The sequence below is a fragment of the Bombina bombina genome, chromosome 3 (genome assembly GCF_027579735.1).
Source record: "Bombina bombina isolate aBomBom1 chromosome 3, aBomBom1.pri, whole genome shotgun sequence".
Classification (NCBI taxonomy): Eukaryota; Metazoa; Chordata; class Amphibia; order Anura; family Bombinatoridae; genus Bombina; species Bombina bombina.
The window spans coordinates 1,220,019,416-1,220,038,806 of record NC_069501.1 but is presented as its reverse complement, the minus strand read 5'-3'; the positions used below and the strand labels follow the sequence as shown (position 1 = coordinate 1,220,038,806).

The 19,391-nt window shown below is 39.6% G+C and overlaps 1 protein-coding gene across 1 annotated transcript in view; it reads left to right on the top strand.

Annotated features, from left to right (window-relative positions):
- Window positions 1-19,391, top strand: part of MYO7A (myosin VIIA) — a 290,371-nt gene that overhangs the window by 270,205 nt on the left and 775 nt on the right. The window contains exons 45-47 of the mRNA XM_053705599.1: window positions 2,118-2,234; window positions 9,653-9,736; window positions 12,500-12,619. Of these exons, the coding sequence (XP_053561574.1) occupies window positions 2,118-2,234; window positions 9,653-9,736; window positions 12,500-12,619 (321 nt within the window). The remainder of the gene's footprint in view (window positions 1-2,117; window positions 2,235-9,652; window positions 9,737-12,499; window positions 12,620-19,391) is intronic.

The following is a 19,391-nucleotide window of genomic DNA, read 5'->3' as shown; positions in this document are numbered from 1 at the left end:
CTTTTATTTATTGCACTGATAAATCCTATAGTTTTTGGAAAATGTGATTTACTGGGCCCTTATTAATAAGTCAGAGAGATCAATATAGTCAAAATCTATTTGTTTCTTATGTGAATCATGAATAAACAATTTAGATAAAAGTGGGTATAACGTGTATTTGTAAAAGGGATAGTAAACACCAAAAATGTTATTGTTTAAAAAGATAATCTCTTTATTTGATATTCCCCAGTTTTGCACAACCAACATTATATTAATATACTTTTTATCTCTGTGATTACCTTGTATCTAAACTTCTGCTGACTGCCTCCTTATTTCAGTTCTTTTGACAGACTTGCATTTCAGCCAATCAGTGCTGACTCATAAACAACTCCATGGGCGTGGTCACAATGCCATCTATATGAAACACATAAACTAACACCCTCTAGCTGCGAAAAAACTGTCAAATGCATTGAGAGAAGAAGCGGCCTTCAAGGGCTTAGAAGCTTAGCTTTAGTTTTCAACTAAGAATACCAAGAGAACAAAACAAATTTGATGATAAAAGTAAATTAGAGAGTTGTTTAAAATGACATACCCTATCTGAATCATGAAAGTTTACTTTACTTTCCCTTTAAGTGTCTCGTTACTGAAAAGATTACGACTTCATTGTGATTCTACTGTTTCAGACAATCAGATTTGCTTTGTTTAACAGTTTACTTACTAAACACATATGTAAGAATATGTAAGTATGTTTGTTTGTGTATATAATAACTCATTAATACCAATAATAGTCATACTTCAAACCCTGACTTTGATGACACAGGACAAATTAGCATCTACCCAAATACCTGCAATAGATGTATAATATATATAGTTGAAACCACAATTTTTTGAAGCTTACTAATACCTATCTTTAAGCTTTGATGCCGACAACTTCAAATATTTTGAATAATAAATACAATACAGGTAGCCCTCAGTTTACGCCGGGGTTAGGTTCCAGAAGGAATGGTTGTAAATTGAAACTTTTGTAAATTGAAACCCAGTTTATAATGTAAGTCAATGGGAAGTGAAGGAGTTAGGTTCCAATCCCCTCTCAAAATTGTCGTAACACCTAATACATTATTTTTAAAGCTTTGAAATGAAGACTTTAAATGCTAAACAGCATTATAAACCTAATAAAATAATCACACAACACAGAATATATAATTAAACTAAGTTAAATGAGCAAAAACATTTGCTAAACAGCATTATAAACCTAATAAAATAATCACACAACACAGACTTCATTTGGATTTTTCTGCAAACAGTTCTTTCTATGCATTCCAATCTGGACTGATTTATAGACAGGAAGATCTTGTTCCTTTGAAATCTGCTCAATAGCTCAGGTCTGGTTAAACTGAATAATTTCAGCTTGCTTGGCTTTGCTGCAACACAAGCGGACAGCTCCACCTACTGGCTTTTTTAATAAATGCACTGCTTCTCAATGCTTTTCAATAGCAGTCACATGACTGAAAAAAAAAGGTTGTTATTCTGAAACGGTGTAAATTGAACCGTTGTAAAACGAGGGCCACCTGTACTCAATATAAAACATACATCTATTTATATAAATATTGTATTTTCTATAAGGAGTATAGTCACTGAGAACAGGTCACATGACACCTGTGTCTAATATTAAAGGGTTATGAAACCCAAACATTTTCTTTTGTTATTCAGAGAATACAATTTAAAAAAAAGTTTCCAAATTACTTTTATTATTAAATTTGCTTTGTTCCCATAGTATTCTTTGTTGAAGAGATGCCTAGGTAGGTTTCTGGAGCACTACATGGCAGGAAATAGTGCTGCTATCTAGTGTTCTTGCAAATAGATAACATTCTTGTAAAGCTACCTAGTTATATAGTGTCCAGGCATGTGCACACTCCTGAGCTTTTCAACAAAAGATGCCTTAAGAATTATGTACATTTGATAATAGAAGTAAATCTGGAATTTGTTTAAAATTGCATGCTCCACCTGATTCATGAAAATTGTCCCTTTAACCTTCCACTGGTTTTTAAACCTGTCCTCAGACCTCCCTAACAGGTCACATTTTAAGGATATCTGAACTAGAGCACAGGTGAAATTGTTGTTGTTGTTGTTTATTGCAGTCCATTATTGCCTTTTTCAATAAACACGCCGGGAAAACACGGGAAGAAGCCAAGGTTGCCTTCCTAAAGATAATTTTCAAGTGGCCAACATTTGGGTCAGCTTTTTTTGAAGTGAAGGTAAAAAACATTCATTTTTATTTTAGACATTAATATCATCCTACAATTAATAAATATGCTGATTTTTATGTTACATTTGCATAAATATGTTATTCAGTTGCCGGTAAACTCTTTTTTCACAATAATTCAGATTTTTATTTTCTATCTTTAGTTGAGAATTCTGGTAAAATAGGCTTTCTTTTTAATTATACGATGAGTCCACGGATCATCTTTATTACTAATGGGATATTCACCTCCTGGTCAGCAGGAGGCGGCAAAGAGCACCACAGCAAAGCTGTTAAATATCACCTCCCTTCACTCCCAAAACAGTCATTCTCTTTGCTTACGTTAGTGATAGGAAGTGGAAAAGTTAGGTGTTAGAAAAGATTCTTCAATCAAGAGTTTATTATTTTAAAAGTGGTACAAGATTGTGCTGCTTTGTCCTAGGGTGTATCCGTAGTCCATATCAGTCTCTTCAGTAGAGCAGTGGTGGCTTTAGAGCAATGGGAACTTGTAGGACATAATTCTCACTGCGCCTCCCATGTTTTATGCTGCCCTAACTCCTAAAGCCTGAGGGACAACATTACTCAGTCTTTTATTTCTCCACAGGTCGATGTGAGGGAGGGGACCTCTCAAGCCTGTGAGCTGCCTTGCTGTCAGGCAGATGTACGACGTAAGTGCTTCTTTTTTTATTTCTGGGGTGAAGAAATATTCTCAGAGAAAAAGTGAGCATGTTAAGAAACAACATAGAGGGCACATGAAGGAAGGGGCACTTAAAAGGGACACTGAACCCAAAATTTTTCTTTCGTGATTCAGATAGAGCATGCAATTTTAAGCAACTTTCTAATTTACTCCTATTATCATTTTTTCTTTGTTCTCTTGCTATCTTATTTGAAAAAGAAGACATCTAAGCTTTCTTTTCTTGGTTCAGCACTCTGGACAGCACTTTTTTTATTGGTGAATGAATTTGACCACCAATCAGCAAGGACAACCCAGGTTGTTCACCAAAAGTGGTCCAGCATCTAAACTTACATTCTTGCATTTCAAATAAAGTTACCAAATGAATAAAGAAAATGTGATAATAGGAGTAAATTCGAAAGTTGCTTAAAATTTCATGCTCTATCTGAATCACAAAAGAAAAATTGGGTTCAGTGTCCCTTTAATGTTGGTGGGACACTGTAAACTCTCCTAGGCTGGAGAGGACTTTTTGACAGCTCTAGTATGCAGGCACTGGGGCTGGGAGAGAAGCGCTTGACTGGCTCTGGTGGTTAGAATCTCCCGGCGGTTTAACTTAACAAAATGCCGATCAGGAGATTATTTCTTATAACAGCGCCCACGATGGGCGGATCTTACTGAGTTGTGCGCCACTTTCATTGCGCCTCAGTCTGGGACACATTTACAAGTAAACAGAGTTCATCAGGGCTTTACTAGAAACGCATGGTTTACGTTAAAGCAAGCATTCCTAGAATTAAACAATGTCGGTATCCTCTCTGCTGAGTTCCGTATCGTCTCCTGCATCATTAGCTCTGGTTTATCGAGTCAGGTAGGCACCTCAGGAAAGTTGCTGAGGTGTAGAGGTGTCTATATCATTTTAAATTTTTTTCGGAACAAATTTTATCTAAAGAGGATGTTGTCCAGGAGTCTAATGACGAGGTTCAATATATGCCGCAGCTTTCTCCTCAAGCATCCCAAATTTTATCGCCCTCGCAAGCAGTGCCCTGCGCTTCCTCTCTAACTCCCGCTGGAGTTACTTTAAGGGACATCGCTTCTCTCATGTCTTATACAATTTCTGATGCGTTGTCTGCTTTTCCAATGTAGCAGGGAAAGCGTAAGAGGAAAATCAGACATTCAGTAAGCGAGGTTTCTGACGCAGTTGTTGCGATTTCGGAGGTCCCCTCCCAGAAGCCTGAAGAGGAGGATACTGTAGTAGCATCTGAAGGTGAAATTTCAGATTCGGAAAGTGTAATTCCTCTTGCTGATACTGAGGTTGTATCTTATAGGTTTAAGCTAGAACAGCTCCGTCTGTTACTTAAGGAGGTTTTAGCTACTTTGGACGACAGCGACTCCACAGTAGTTGTTGTTCCTAAGAAGTCCTGTAAGCTGAACAAATATTTTGAGGTTCCTTCCTTGACAGACGTGTGTCAGGGTGCCAAAAATAATCACACCTTTATTAATAGCAAAAAATAATAAAAAGTCCACAAGTCAAATAACAAGCCAGGAGTCAAAACCAGATCTGGTAGTCAGACGACCCAAGTCAGGATCCAAAGCGAATAGTCAGACGAGCCTGAATCAGCAACAAGGAAAACAGCAGAGTCAGGAACAAGCCAGGGATCAGGAACCAGGAAGGACGTCAGGCAGCCAGGTAATACACAGGAACTCTCACAAACAGGTCTGAGGCAACAGGCAAAGCATACTGAACAAAGGCCCTTTAAATAATAAGTGATGACATCACAATTCTGAGACTGCATTCTGTCTCACACGGATGATGCACACCAGCCTGACCATAAAAGGAAGTGCAGGAAATGAACAGCATCCCCCACAATGCAACATAGTCAGGAAGAGAGGTGAGTAAAATGGCTGCCAGCAGCACATGGCAAACAAAACAGGGAAAAACCCTGACAACTTGTTTCCGGTCCCAGACCGAGCTTCTGAGATCATTGCTAAGGAGTGGGAGAGACCGGTATACCTTTTTCTCCATCTCCTATTTTTAAAGAGATGTTTCCCATAACCGACTATGGACAAGAAATTAGAGGGTTTAATCAAAAAGATGTATGTACACCAGGGCTTGCAATGGCAGCCAGCTGTGTGCATTGCTACTGTCACTAGTGCTGCGGCATATTGGTTCAATGCGCTGTCTGATGCTATCAGGACAGAAACTTCTTTGGATGAAATCCAAGATAGGATAAAAGCTCTTAAACTAGCTAATTCCTTTATTATGGATGCTTCCCTTCAAGTTATCAAACTGGGTGCAAAGATTTCGGGTTTCTCTATTCTAGCTCACAGAGCCTTATGGTTAAAACCTTGGTCTGCGGATGTGTCCTCTAAGTCTAAGCTTCTAACTATTCCTTACAAGGGGAAAACCTTGTTTGGACCTGGCCTGAAGGAAATTATCTCTGATATCACGGGAGGTAAAGGTCATCTTCTCCTTCAGGATAAGAGAAACAAACAAAAAGGACGACAGAGTAATTTTCGTTCCTTTCGAAATTTCAAGGGAAATTCTTCCTCTACCGCCTCCAAGCAGGAACAGTCTAAACCTGCATGGAGACCCAATCAGTCTTGGAATAAGGGAGAACAATCCAAAAAGCCTGCTATTGAATCAAAGACAGCATGAAGGGCATGCACCCGATCCAGGACCCGATCTTGTAGGGGGCAGACTTTCCTTCTTCTAAGGCTTGGGTTCAAGATGTTCAGGATCCCTGGGCAATAGAAATTGTGTCCCAGGGATACAAATTAGAGTTCAAAAGTCTTCCTCCCAGAGGCAGGTTTCTGCTTTCAAGATTATCTGCAGACCAGACAAAAAGAGAGGCGTTCTTACACTGCATAGGAGACCTCTCCAACCTGGGAGTGATTGTTCCACTTCCAATACAGGAACAGGGTCTGGCTTTTTATTCCAATCTGTTCGGGGTTCCCAAAAAAGAGGGAACCTTCAGACCAATTTTAGATCTCAAGAGTCTAAACTAATTTCTCAAAGTACTGTCCTTCAAGATGGAAACTATTCGTTCCATTCTTCCTTTGATCCAAGAGGGTCAATTTATGACAACAGTGGATTTAAAGGACGCGTACCTGCATGTTCCCATTCACAAGAATCATCATAAGTTCCTAATGTTTGCCTTTCTGGACAAACAATTCCAGTTTGTGGCTCTTCCTTTCGGTCTTGCCACAGCTCCCAGAATTTTCACAAAGGTTCTGGGATCGCTGTTGGCGGTGCTTCGGTTACGGGGCATTGCAGTGGCACCCTATCTGGACGACATCGTAGTCCAGGCGCCATCCTTACAACAAGCAAGATCCCACACCGACATGGTGTTATCCTTCCTGCGATCTCACGGGTGTAAGGTAAATTTGGAAAAGAGTTCCTTAGTCCCAAATACAAGGATAACTTTCTTGGGAACCATAATAGATTCCCTATCAATGAAGATTTTTCTGACAGAAGTCAGGAAATCAAAGATTATCGATACTTGTATAGTCCTTCAATCCAATCCTCGGCCATCAGTGGCTCAGTGCATGGAGGTAATCGGGCTGATGGTGGCAGTAATGGAGATCATCCCGTTTGCTCGGTTCCACCTCAGACCTCTGCAGTTAAGCATGCTCAGGCAATGGAATGGAGATTATGCAGATTTGTCTCCTCGAATACTACTAGAGCAGAAGACAAGGGATTCTCTTCAATGGTGGTTGTCTCTGGATCATCTCTCCCAGGGAACCTGCTTTCGCAGACCATCTTGGGTGATTGTGACAACAGACGCCAGCTGTAAGGTGTGTTTCATAGGGGGAGTGTCAGTCAGGACCTGGGCACACCGTACCACCTGGAAATGAAGATTATTTGATAAGGACGTCCAGAGAACAGTAATTCAGACCATGCAGCAATTATCTAAACCTGTTCTGTTTATTGAAAGACACACAACATGTCTTATAGCCAACAATTACAGCATACAGGGTTAACATGATGACACGTTATGACCACGTCATATCATACCATATTTTATTAACAAAAGAAGCTTATTAAAATATTTGAGAGAAAGAGGAGTATGAAGGTGTATTTCCTATACCAGTAGCGAAAATACATCTGTGCGCCTATTTCAGCTTAAAGCAAGGTCATTTGGGCCTCTTACCTAGATAACGGATTTCCGGGTGTCTTGCCAGAAATCTTTGCAAGGCCAATATTACTAATACAATTCTTACTAACATCAGCATATTTCTCACTACATAATAACTGCTAAAATAAAATATTCATTAGACAAGATGGATGCCTAAGACAAAATGGCTCCCAAGAACAGGATGGCACTACTTACACTAACAATAATTCCTAACACCAGCCTTCTAGGGTGGGGAGCAGTCTGGGGCTCCCTAAAGGCTCAGAGAGTTTGGACTCAGTCAGAGTCTGTTCTTCCTATAAACATTCTGGAGCTGAGAGCGATCTTCAATGCTCTTCTGGCCTGGCTCCAGTTAGCCTCGGTCCAGTTTATCAGGTTCCAGTCAGACAACATAACTTCAGTGGCTTACATCAATCATTAGGGAGGAACGAAGAGTTCCTTAGCGATGACAGAGGTAACCAAAATAATTCAGTGGGCGGAGGCCCATTCTTGCTGCCTGACGGTGATCCACATCCCAGGGGTGGACAACTGGGAGGCGGACTTCCTGAGCAGGCAGACCTTTCATCCGGGTTAGTGGGAACTCCATCCGGAAGTGTTCTCCAGCCTAATTCTCAAGTGGGGTCAGCCGGAATTAGATCTCATGGCATCTCAACGGAATGCCAAGCTCCCGAGATACGGCTCGAGGTCCAGGGACCCCCAGGCAGAAATTATAGATGCTCTGGCGGTTCCTTGGACCTTCAGTCTAGCATACCTATTTTCTCCGTTTGCTCTTCTTCCTCGGGTCATTGCTCAAATCAAGCAGGCGAAGGCATCAGTGATCCTCATTGCACCAGCTTTGCCTCACAGGATTTGGTATGCAGATCTGGTGGACATGTCATCTCTGCCACCTTATAGACTTCCGTTGAGGAAGGACCTTCTAATTCAAGGGCCCTTCCTTCACCCAAATCTAGTTTCTCTGAAGCTGACTGCTTGGAGATTGAACGCTTAATTTTATCCAAGCGGGGCTTTTCTGAATCGGTCATTAAGACAATGATTCAGGCTCGTAAGCCTGTAACTAGAAAGATACCATAAGATATGGTGTAAATATCCCTATTGGTGTGAGTCCAAGGGTTACTCATGGAGTAGAGTTATGATTTCTAGAATTTTATCCTTTCTCCAAGAGGGTTTGGAGAAAGGATTATCGACATTTTTCCTAAAGGGTCAAATCTCTGCCTTATCTATTTTGTTACACAAATGTCTGGCAGATGTTCCAGATGTACAATCATTTTGTCAGGCCTTGGTCAGGATCAGACCTGTGTTCAAACCAGTTACTCCTCCATGGAGTTTGAATTTAGTTCTTAAAGTTCTTCAAGGGGCTCCGTTTGAGCCTATGCATTCCTTAGATATTAAATTGTTATCTTGGAAAGATTTATTTCTTGTTTCTATTTCTTCTGCTCGCAGAGTGCCAGAGTCCCCTTACCTTATTTTTCATTCTGATAAGGTAGTCGTACGTACTAAATTAGGATTTCTTCCTAAGGTAGTTTCTGATCGGAACATTAATCAGGAGATTGTTGTCCCTTCTTTGTGTTCCAATCTTACTTCTCAGAAGTAACGGCTTCTGCACAATTTGGATGTGGTTCGTGCTTTAAAATTTTACCTGCAGGCGACTAAGGATTTTCATCAGTCTTCTGCATTGTTTGTAGTTTTCTCAGGAAAACGTAAGGGACAGAAAGCTACAGCTACTTCTCTTTCTTTTTGGCTGAAAAGTATTATACGTTTTGCATAAGAGACTGCTGGACAGCAGCCTCCAGAGAGAGTTACGGCTCATTCCACAAGGGCTGTTGCTTCCTCATGGGCATTCAAGAATGAAGCTTCGGTGGAACAGATTTGCAAGGCTGCAACTTGGTCCTCTCTTCACACTTTTTCAAAATTCTACAAGTTTGACACTTTTGCCTCGGCTGAGGCCGCTTTTGGGAGAAAGGTTTTTCAAGCAGTGGTGCCTTCCGTTTAGGTTCCCTGTCTTGTCCCTCCCGTATCATCTGTGTACTCTAGCTTGGGTATTGATTCCCATTAGTAATTAAGATGATCTGTGGACTCATTGTGTCAAAAAAGAAATACATTTATCAGGTAAGCATACATTTTATTTGATTTTTTCTTCTTTCACTACTGTTTGTTCAAAGCTGTCTGTGAATTTTAAATACCTGATTTACGCAAAACAAAATTTATGCTTATCTGATAAATTTATTTCTTTTTTGACACAATGTTTTTGTAAGAGACAGGTTGTTGGTTATTATAAACTTCAGACACCTCTGCACCTTGTTACTGCCTTTCTCTCCTTTACTTTGGTCGAATGACTGGGTTAGGAGTGAAGGGAGGTGATATTTAACAGCTTTCCTGTGGTGCTCTTGCCGCCTCCTGCTGACCAGGAGGTGAATATCCCATTAGTAATTAAGATGATCCGTGGACTCATTGTGTCAAAAAAGAAATACATTTATCAGGTAAGCATACATTTTATTTGATTTTTTCTTCTTTCACTACTGTTTGTTCAAAGCTGTCTGTGAATTTTAAATACCTGATTTACGCATATCGCCTACTAAAATTGTGATACATTGTTTATTTTAACGTGGTCTCACTTTTCTCTCTTTTCTCTAGCAAACAACTGAGCCTCATTTCCCAGAGATACTGTTAATCGCTATCAACAAACACGGTGTCAGCTTAATAGACCCCAAGACAAAGGTAGCTATTCAATATCATTTATCATCATCCTAGATCACAAGAGCAGTAACTGGGTTATTGATAGTCATCTAATCTCAAACTCTTCTGCAAATCAGTTTGTTTCTTTCCCAAAGCTGAAGAACTCAATACAGACTACAGTTTGTACACAATTTCAGTTTATATATTTATATATATACAGAGTCAGTGTATATATAAGCAGTGTTGTAAAAGATCTGCATAACATTATAAATGTATTAGACTAACATTTTAATGTTTTAGTGCATTCCACAGATAGCCAATAACTGTGTAGTATTTAGCAGGGTCATCTAAAAGTACCATAGCTAATCAAAGTATAGTATAAGCACCTAGAAGTGCAAAAAAAGAAAATGCTCAAATGTGTCAGCATTTTTTATTGCATTCTTACTATCCTATAAATATGTGTTAAACCCCATTGTGAAAATCAGCTGGTGAACCAATTGCTAGAGGCACCAATCGCCAGCTCGCTCCCATTTCTGCTCTTTTGCAATGTGTTTAACCCCTTTGCACAGGGTTTTAAATATAAAGTTATATACAGTCAACAATGCAATAATAAAATGCTAGAAAACGTTAGAACATTTTCTTTTCAAATTTTTATGTCCCTTCAACATTTAACCTGAGAACGCTCAAGAACGTTTATACTGGGTCCCCCACCCAGTATAAACGTTCTTGAGCTGTGCAAACAGTCATGTAGTGCCAAATAAAAAAAAGTCAAGATCAAGAGATCCAAGCTGAATTTGAAAAGAAAAAAACATTTGAAAAGCTGCCAAAAAGTATTTTTGTTGCAAAAATGTACAGTATTCGAAAAGTGTAAGAAAAATGGGTTCGTGCTGGATGTCCAAATAATTTGCGATGCATTCAAAACTGAAAATCATATCAATAATTTCTCATGGAAGGCACATTAGACTAACATTTTAACACCCCAGAAATGATTTAATTAGGCATAAACGCTTTGGAAATGTGCTTCTGTTGCTCACTTTTTTTAGAATTTATCTCTGAAAATGTAGGGTTTTCCACTGCCCCTACAGTATATAATTCACAGCTATTGCTTGATCAGTGCCATAGCTTATTTACATCTGTCAATATAAGCAATGCTTACAAGTTATTTTACGGTATGTGGGGATATGGACTATGCCAAATGTCTTTTGTTATGTTCGGATCTTTTCAGAGCCAAATTTCTTCTTGTGGAAGTGAAGCACACTTAAATATGTGCAAATCCAAATCTTAGTGTGCTTCAGTTCCACAAGAAGAAATTTGGCTCAGAAAAGATCCTAACATCATGAAAGTCTGCCTATGTCCGCAATTGGCATTGAAAGGAAAATGCAGAATGCACCAGTCTAATATGGACTGCATAACAAAAAGGCAGTTTAAATAACATTTTATTTTGTATGTAAATCTTTATTGCAATGATTAATTGCTGACATATTCTATAGCAAATACACACAATTATAGTGCATACTTCACAGTACTTAATCTGGAAGTCCCAGAGAGATGAGAGCTGCCTCCCATATCTCTAGGATAGATTATCTCACAGGGGAGAGTGAGGTTAAAAGGGTAGACACTGAAATATATTATCAGTTTGCAGCAAATACAAATTAAACTGAAATGTTTTCACCACATTATTACTTGCATTTGCCTCTAGTTTAGTATACATCTCTTGTCTGTCAGTTAAATATTTTTTATCCTGCTTAAAATACTTTTTTTTGCAAAACAATTTTGCTGCAGTACGTTTTGCTACATTTTATACTTGAAAATGTAGTTTATTCTTTCATAAGATTTTTAAATAGTGATTTCTTTCTTAGCACTACTGTAATTTATGTATCACCATCACATACTGTACTTAATTGCCCCCTTTGTGGGACACACTGTTCTCAAAATAAAAACTATTTTTCACATGTTGTGGGGGCCTGTGCACCAGTATTCAAACTTCACACCTAAGAGAGTCAGCAGTGGCTTATATGACACAAATTAAGTTTTCATAGACAAAATACGCACCTTGAGCTTGAATACTAGTGCAGCTGTCAGCTCTGCTCTAGCCCTGATCATCTGCTGTCCGCCCAAGCACACAAACACTAGCACAGCTGTCCCATACTTAAATTTGCCTGCCTGCTGCCACTCACTCCCTCACAGTCATATCCGCTAGAGTAGCTTAACTGCCATTGCTTCACTAGTTCATTTAACAAACTGTCACTGTGAGCATAAGCGCCAGGAGCCCCTTCTTGGGGCCATTACGTGCAAGTCCCTTGGTCAAGGTCCTATTGCCTGACTTCTCAGTCCGACATCCCTGATGTGTATATAAAACAGAAAAATACAAAGTCCCATGATAAATGCAGCTAAATTAAATTATTAAGTTACTGGGGGTTGTCACAAGAGCTCACCAGATTTTGTGTGTTAGAAATATCTCCTGTTTTAAAGAAGCAGTAACTAGATATTTCTGCAAAGTAAAATGGAGTTCTGAGTTCAACTATCTCTGTGAGTTGCATTCTGGGTTATCTAGCGTTTATCCCCACGTACTAGAACTACTTGTGATTAACCAAGATGGTCTTTAACATATGGTCTGTCTGCAGCCCAGCAAAATGATGGAAAAGTGTCCGAAGTCACCAGGTGACTATTAGAATAATATTCATAAATTACAAAAATAGAATCAGAGAAACTTTTTCCAAATTAATATGCCAATGAATTATATAAACATTACACAGGCAGGGTCAATATCACATAAGTTAAGCTTCATTGTATTATTTTGTGCAGGATATTTTGGCTACCCACCCCTTCACCAAGATCTCTAACTGGAGCAGCGGTAACACTTACTTCCATATAACTATTGGAAATCTTGTGAGAGGGAGCAAGCTGCTGTGTGAAACCTCACTGGTAAGGATAATGAGTAATTACTGATCAGGCAGGTGTGGTTGTGTGACACCAATCAGGGAGCAGCCGATATTATGGCATAATATATCATAGATAGTTGATTCTTTCAGCTCATTTGTTACAGAAATAAATGTGGGAATTTTTTTAACACCTCTACCTTTACAATGCATTGAAGCTCTCCCGGGTGCCCAAGATGGGTTATAGTAAAACATGTCTCTCTCAAAAATACAACATCGAGGGGGAACTTCCGGGCAGCGGCCATGTATGGTCGCATAGCTGCATGCTGCTACAGCTTTTCCTTGAAAAATGAAGAAATTAACTTCTTAGCTCATCGATCCGTTTAATGTGGGGATGGAAGATTGTATTTTACAAGGAATTCGGGAGCTGCTGGCTGCTCATCATGCCGCACTAGGAGAGTCTTTGCAGACCGCTTTTGGCTTCCCCAGCCCACGTGATGCATCCGTCCCCTTCACATATACCAGAGATAGTGCCAATGTGAGATTACTACAACAACCGCCCAATATTCCACCCGAGGAGAGCGACTTGGTCACAGATGGTAAGACTCTAGATGTGGGGGCTGCACCTCTGGAGTATACGACTGAGAGAATGACGGAACCCTTAGGATTATTGATACCGCCAGGGGAAATTATACCTAATGGCACTACAACCGACTTCCTTATCTGTGACACCTAAGAGCGGAATCCCATACCTCCGAGCTCAAGTTTTATCTACTACCTGTGGACAGCAAGAAGGATATAAAATTGCTGCATCACTTTGGTACGTGCAGGTCTTCACTACCACCGATGCTAACTTTCATTATCCTTATGTCAAGCCTTCTGGTCTCAGCGAGACCACGATGAGCCCAGATCTATTTTGTCTGCCACAGCACAGCACCCATGACACCTACTGGGTCTTCACCTACAAATAGATGTCTCTTCTACTCTTTGCGCCGCAGACATCCAGAGAACGTTTCTGTAGAACCGGAGTGGGGTAAGACTATACAGTAAACCATCTTAGGAGCTTTCCCCAAGCATTATCCCCCTCACTTGAAGGCTAAGGGGACTCCGAACATACTGGCTCCTGGCTGCCATAACAACTATAATATGGGGATTTAGAAGTTTATACTGTTGACTTTATTTATAATTGCCACAGCTCCTAATGCCAATTAGTATATGTTAATGTAGGTTGCCTGTTTCTAATTTGTTAAGCATAATATGCCTATAGTGTGACAAGTCATGATCAGGTGGCTCTCTACAGACTTTCACGGAACTCATCCATATACCTTAGCCATATCTGAAAGTTTCGATATAACTCTGTTTAACTGTTTAATAAGGTATGCAGTATTAATTATAAGAACATATTCCCTAATGTATCCCCATGTACTATGATCAAGTTGTATGTCAATGTTATTCTTGCAAGCCTACCCCTTAACCCTTCGCACTTCCTCTTTTTCGCTCTGTGCTGTTTGCGTCCGAGATAGCACAGTGCGATTATTTAAATCTAGAGGGTATTGAGTGGGTTTATGGCTTCTTTATTGTTCAGTGTTTGTGCACATGCACTGACGAATGTATTTTTATGGAACATCAGAACACAAACAGGGGACCCCTCTTTTACTTTAACCTTTATCTTGTGTCAGTTCTCCATAGTTGAGATTGGACAATAGGTCAATTCGAGGAATATGTTTCCCACCCATTCTTATCAGCCTTCACAGGGTAACCTTTAAATATCCCTAACTATATTAATTTTGACTGGGCCCATCCCTTTCGATTCAGTCAGACCTTACATTTAGGAAATGACTTATGCTGGCTCTTACCCATATCATGAGCTCCTCGCAGGTTATATTATTTTTTATGTATACAGGTAGCTTGCAATCATTTCACCCCTTTGAATATACTCCCATGGGGTTATCCAATAGACTACACATGTGTGGTTATTACTATCTCTTTTAAATGATCATATTTACTCTAACCCCAACAGTACAGCAAAATAATAAAAAAATTGGGTTCCCATGAATGAGATCCACAAGTGGTCTCCTCTAAACCAGATAGCTTTATCCTTTACAGCAAACTTTTAATTTACTGAGAAGATATTGCTCATTATATATGCACTTATAATATGCACCCTGGGTTTTGCATTTTTGTGATAATAGTTATTGTTCATCTTATGTGTTTCTTTTTCTGAATATGTGATTCATAAGATGTACCTTGTTATAAGCATTCTTGGAGCTCAATTGTATAATGCTGTAAAGCTTATTGTGTATGCCAAAAATGTTACCTCAATAAAAAAAAATAGCTGCACACATCTGTACTACACACTAAAAAAAATAAAAAAAAATAAAAATACAACATCAATGCCAAAAAAGGTTGTGGTCAATAATGCTGGGCAGCAATAACAGAGTCATCAAAGATGCTTACATAACCATAAAATAATCCTCTCTCTAATCTTAACTCTAATCTTAACTCTAATCTTAACTGCTAATCCTGGATCTAGTCACTTCCTAAACAGTAATCCTGAGGTCAGCCATAACCATTACAGTAATCCTGAGTTTAGCCATAACATTAAGCATAAACCTAAAGGTAGCCATAGCCCTAACAGTACTAACAAACCATAACACTATTAGTTTGCCTGAGCTTCACTATAATCCTAACCATAAACATATTGGTAATTCCAAGATTAACGAGAACACTAACCATAAAGGTAGCCACAGGTATCCACACCTAAAGGTAGCCCTCAGTCTATCCATAACCTTAATAGGCCTGAGCCTTGCCATAGCACTAACTGTAATCCTGAATTTAGCCATAACCCTTACTGTAATCCTGTGTCTAGCCATAACACTACTGATATGTCTCAGCCATGTTATAATCCTAACGATAATAGTAATCCTGAGCTTAACCATAACACTTACCATAAACTTAAAGGTAGCCTTGAGCCTAGACAAAACTCTAACTGTAATATTTAACCTAGCCTTGATTGCAATATCACAGCCACTTGGCTGCTAGTGACCCAACATCATAGATGGCATTAACTGTAAACAACCTGGATTTCCGTTGATGAAATTTACTTGAAAAGTCACAAATGTAATGTGTCAGTGGGATATACTCTAAGCCACACACCTTGTCACAGCCACAAATATTTAATAAGATGACACTTTATAATTATGAGAAGCTGTTTTGTAGATGGAATTAGGAGTATCATGTCCCTAGTCTAATAACTTGGGGTTATACTCTTTCCCTATTGAGAATAAACAAACACATATACCCCTTATTTTAGACAGAGGGTCCCATTTTTCAAAAGAGTGATTTTATAATCCTATAGCGATTATGTGATAGGGTACCTACATAATCAGTGTTCTCCACAGGAAATATTGCCAGCCAGGTGGCATTATGAAGTAGCTGGATGGGGGCAGTATAATGCTTTCTAATATTATAACACTTTCTGCTATCCAAAGCACACATTAATTGCATAATTTAACATACATTTATTTAATAAGTTGTGCAATAAACATTGACAATTTTTAACGTTCACTAATTGTCTATTAATATTGGCTTACATTTTAGCAGGGTGGTCAGTAAAATCAGCCGGGTGATGCACCCATTAAAAGGTCCTAGGGAGAACACTGATAATGTTCTATATCCTTATGTTCCTCTTCGCTACCTCTTGTCTGGTTAATAAACTATACCTTTCATTTACTCATTTTCCCTCACCACCTACTACATTCATCAGCCCATCCCTTTTATCATCACCTCACTTCTGCTCTCATGAAATTCATATACTCCCAAACTCTCTTACTCCCTCCATTCCAAAAACACTCTCAATACTGCAAATTTGTATCTTATCTTATGTCACTCTCCCTCTTATTCATACTAACTGCTGGTGAAATATCCCCCCAATCCTGGTCCCCCACACCTTCCTAAACTCGCCCACCCATCTATGCCTTGCCTTCGATCTAAACACCAGAACTTTGGTAACCTTATCCAAGTTCTTCTTGTAACTTAAAACAAACACCCCCTTCAGTTGTGCACTCTGGAATTCTCGCTCTGTGTGCACCAAACTCACTTCTATCCATGACCTCTTCATATACCACTGTCTTAACTTTCTGGCTCTCTCCCTCAGACACAGCTTCCCCTGCTGCACTGTCACATGGGGGTCTACACTTTAGCCACACCCAAGGCCTGGAAACAGGCAAGAAGGTGGTGTAGGTATTTTACTTTCCTTTCATTACACCTTTTAATAAATACAACCCATCTCTTCCCTCACATTTTCATCCTTCGAAACCCACATGATTCACTTATTCTCTCCTCTCTCTCTATGTGTTGCCATTATATATCACCCTCAACTCAATTTCTTGATCCTTTTACATCCTGGCTACTCTATTTCCTCTCCTGAGACATCCTTGCCCTCATCCTTGTGGATTTCAACCTCCCGGTTGACAATCCCGCTGCCCCCGCTGCAAAAAAATCTTCTCCAGCTCACTTCCTCTTATCGTCTGTCACTATGGTCTGACTCTCCCACTCACAAAGATGGACGCTCCCTTGATCTGATTTTCAGCTATTGATACACTCTCTCACACTTCACAAATTCCCCCTTTCCTCTTTCTGACTATCATCTCCTCACTTGTAATATCTCAACACTTCCTACTGCCCTCCCTCCTTCTAGTCCTCACACCAAATTCTACAGGAGCAACATCTTTCACACTATCTCAAACCTCTGCTCTCTTCTATCTCCTCCTTTTCATGCCCTAACCAATCTATCTGTCACTATATTTCCACTCTTACAGTGGTCCTTGACAATTTGGAACCTCCTACCATAGCCAAAAAGTCACATACTCATCCTCAGCCCTGGCATACTCCTCTGACACGCTACCTACGTAGATGTTACCGCACTGCTGAGTAACATTGGTGAAAATCCAGTTGTTCAGCTGAATGCCTTAATTAAAAGTTCATCTTAAACTCCTACTATTCTGCCCTTAACCTCTTCAAACAGGACTACTTCTCTACTCGTATCTCTACTTCAAACCCAAAACGTCTGCTCTCCACTTTTAACACCCTTCTCTGCCCACCCCTACTTCATATTTTCACTTCTCTCTCAGCTCAAGATTTTGCCAATCACTTCAACAACAAAATAGATTCCATCAGATACTAAATCATCTCTCAACACACTACCAGTCTCCAACCCCCCTCAACCAATCACTGATGTCCGAAACCCACAAAGCCACAGGCTCTGACTACTGAGGAAGAAGTTTCTGACCTTTATCCTCCTCTCACCTCACTACCTGTCCCCTTGATCCCATCCCCTCGCAATTACTTCTCTCCTACTCTTACTCCTATCCTCACACATATTTTTAATCTCTGCCGCAGCACTGGTATGTTTCCCTCATCCCTTAAACACGCACTAATTACACCTATTCTCAAAAAATCCTCTCTTGATCCATCATCCCCATCCCAAATACCACTCTATTTCCCTGCTCCCCCTCACATTAAACTCCCTCCTTGACCCATTGCAATCTGGATTTCGCCCACAACACTCCACAGAAACAGCAATTTTTAAGGTTACTAATGACCTAATTACAGCAAAATCTAAAGGCCACTTTTCTTTTTAATTCTTCTTGATCTGTCTGCAGCCTTTTACACAGTTGACCACGCTCTCTTGCTCCAAACCCTCCAATCCTTTGGCATCTGTGACATAGCTCTTTCATGGCTCTTCTCTTTCCTGTCTAACCGGTTAGTGTTACCTTCTCTGGCACATCCTCTGACCCTTTACCACTTTCTGTTGGCATAACACAAGGCTCTGTCCTTGGTCCCCTTTTCTTCTCAATTTAATAATCATCCTTAGGTTCCTTAATACAGTCCCATGGGTTTCAATACCATTTGTATGCTGATGATATCCAAATCTACATCTCTGGACCAGACCTATCCCCTTCCTTACTAACTCGTGTCACTAACTGTCTAATATTTCATCCTGGATGTTCTCTCACTATCTAAAGATATATCTCTCTAAAACTGAGCTCCTTATTTTCTCTTCTTCTTCCATAATATCTACCCCCCAAATTTCTCTAACTGGCGATAATAACATCATAACCCAAACCCAGCATGCCAACGTCTTGGGGTCACACTTGATTCAGATCTCTCTTTCACTTGCCACATCCAGTCTTTGGCCATTTCAAAAACATCTCCAAAATTTGCAACTTCCTTTCCCCCTGTCGCCTTTGCTCTGCTCATGACCTCCTTCTCTCCTCCTCTCTTGTTACCTCCTCACATTCCCATCTACAAGACTTCTCCAGGCTGGCCCCTATTTTGTAGAACTCTCTGCCTCACTCTATACGACTTTCCTCTAGTTTTCAAACTTTCAAGCGCTCCTTAAAGACTCTACTGTTAAGGGATGCATATAAAATAAGCTAACATTTCTCTATCTTAGTTCCTCTCCTCCTTTAGCTATCTCCTAAAACCTCCTTAGCATGTAAGCCTACAAGCCTTGCTGCTTTTTAGATCACCTTCATGAGAGATGATTTACAACAGTGAAACTTTTGGCAGGGCCCTATATCCCTTTGTCTCCCACAACTGTTACCTTGCATATTTGACCAATGTCTTTAGCGCTGTGGAACCTATTACAAACAAATAATAATAATAATAATGTAGAAAACAATTAAACATACTTTTCAATAAACATTATAATGAAAGCAAACACTTTTTCTTATTGTGGACAAATCATTAATCTACCATAGTTTAATTTAAATCTATTTGGTAAAAATTTGTTTTTCATTAATTTAAGCAATACA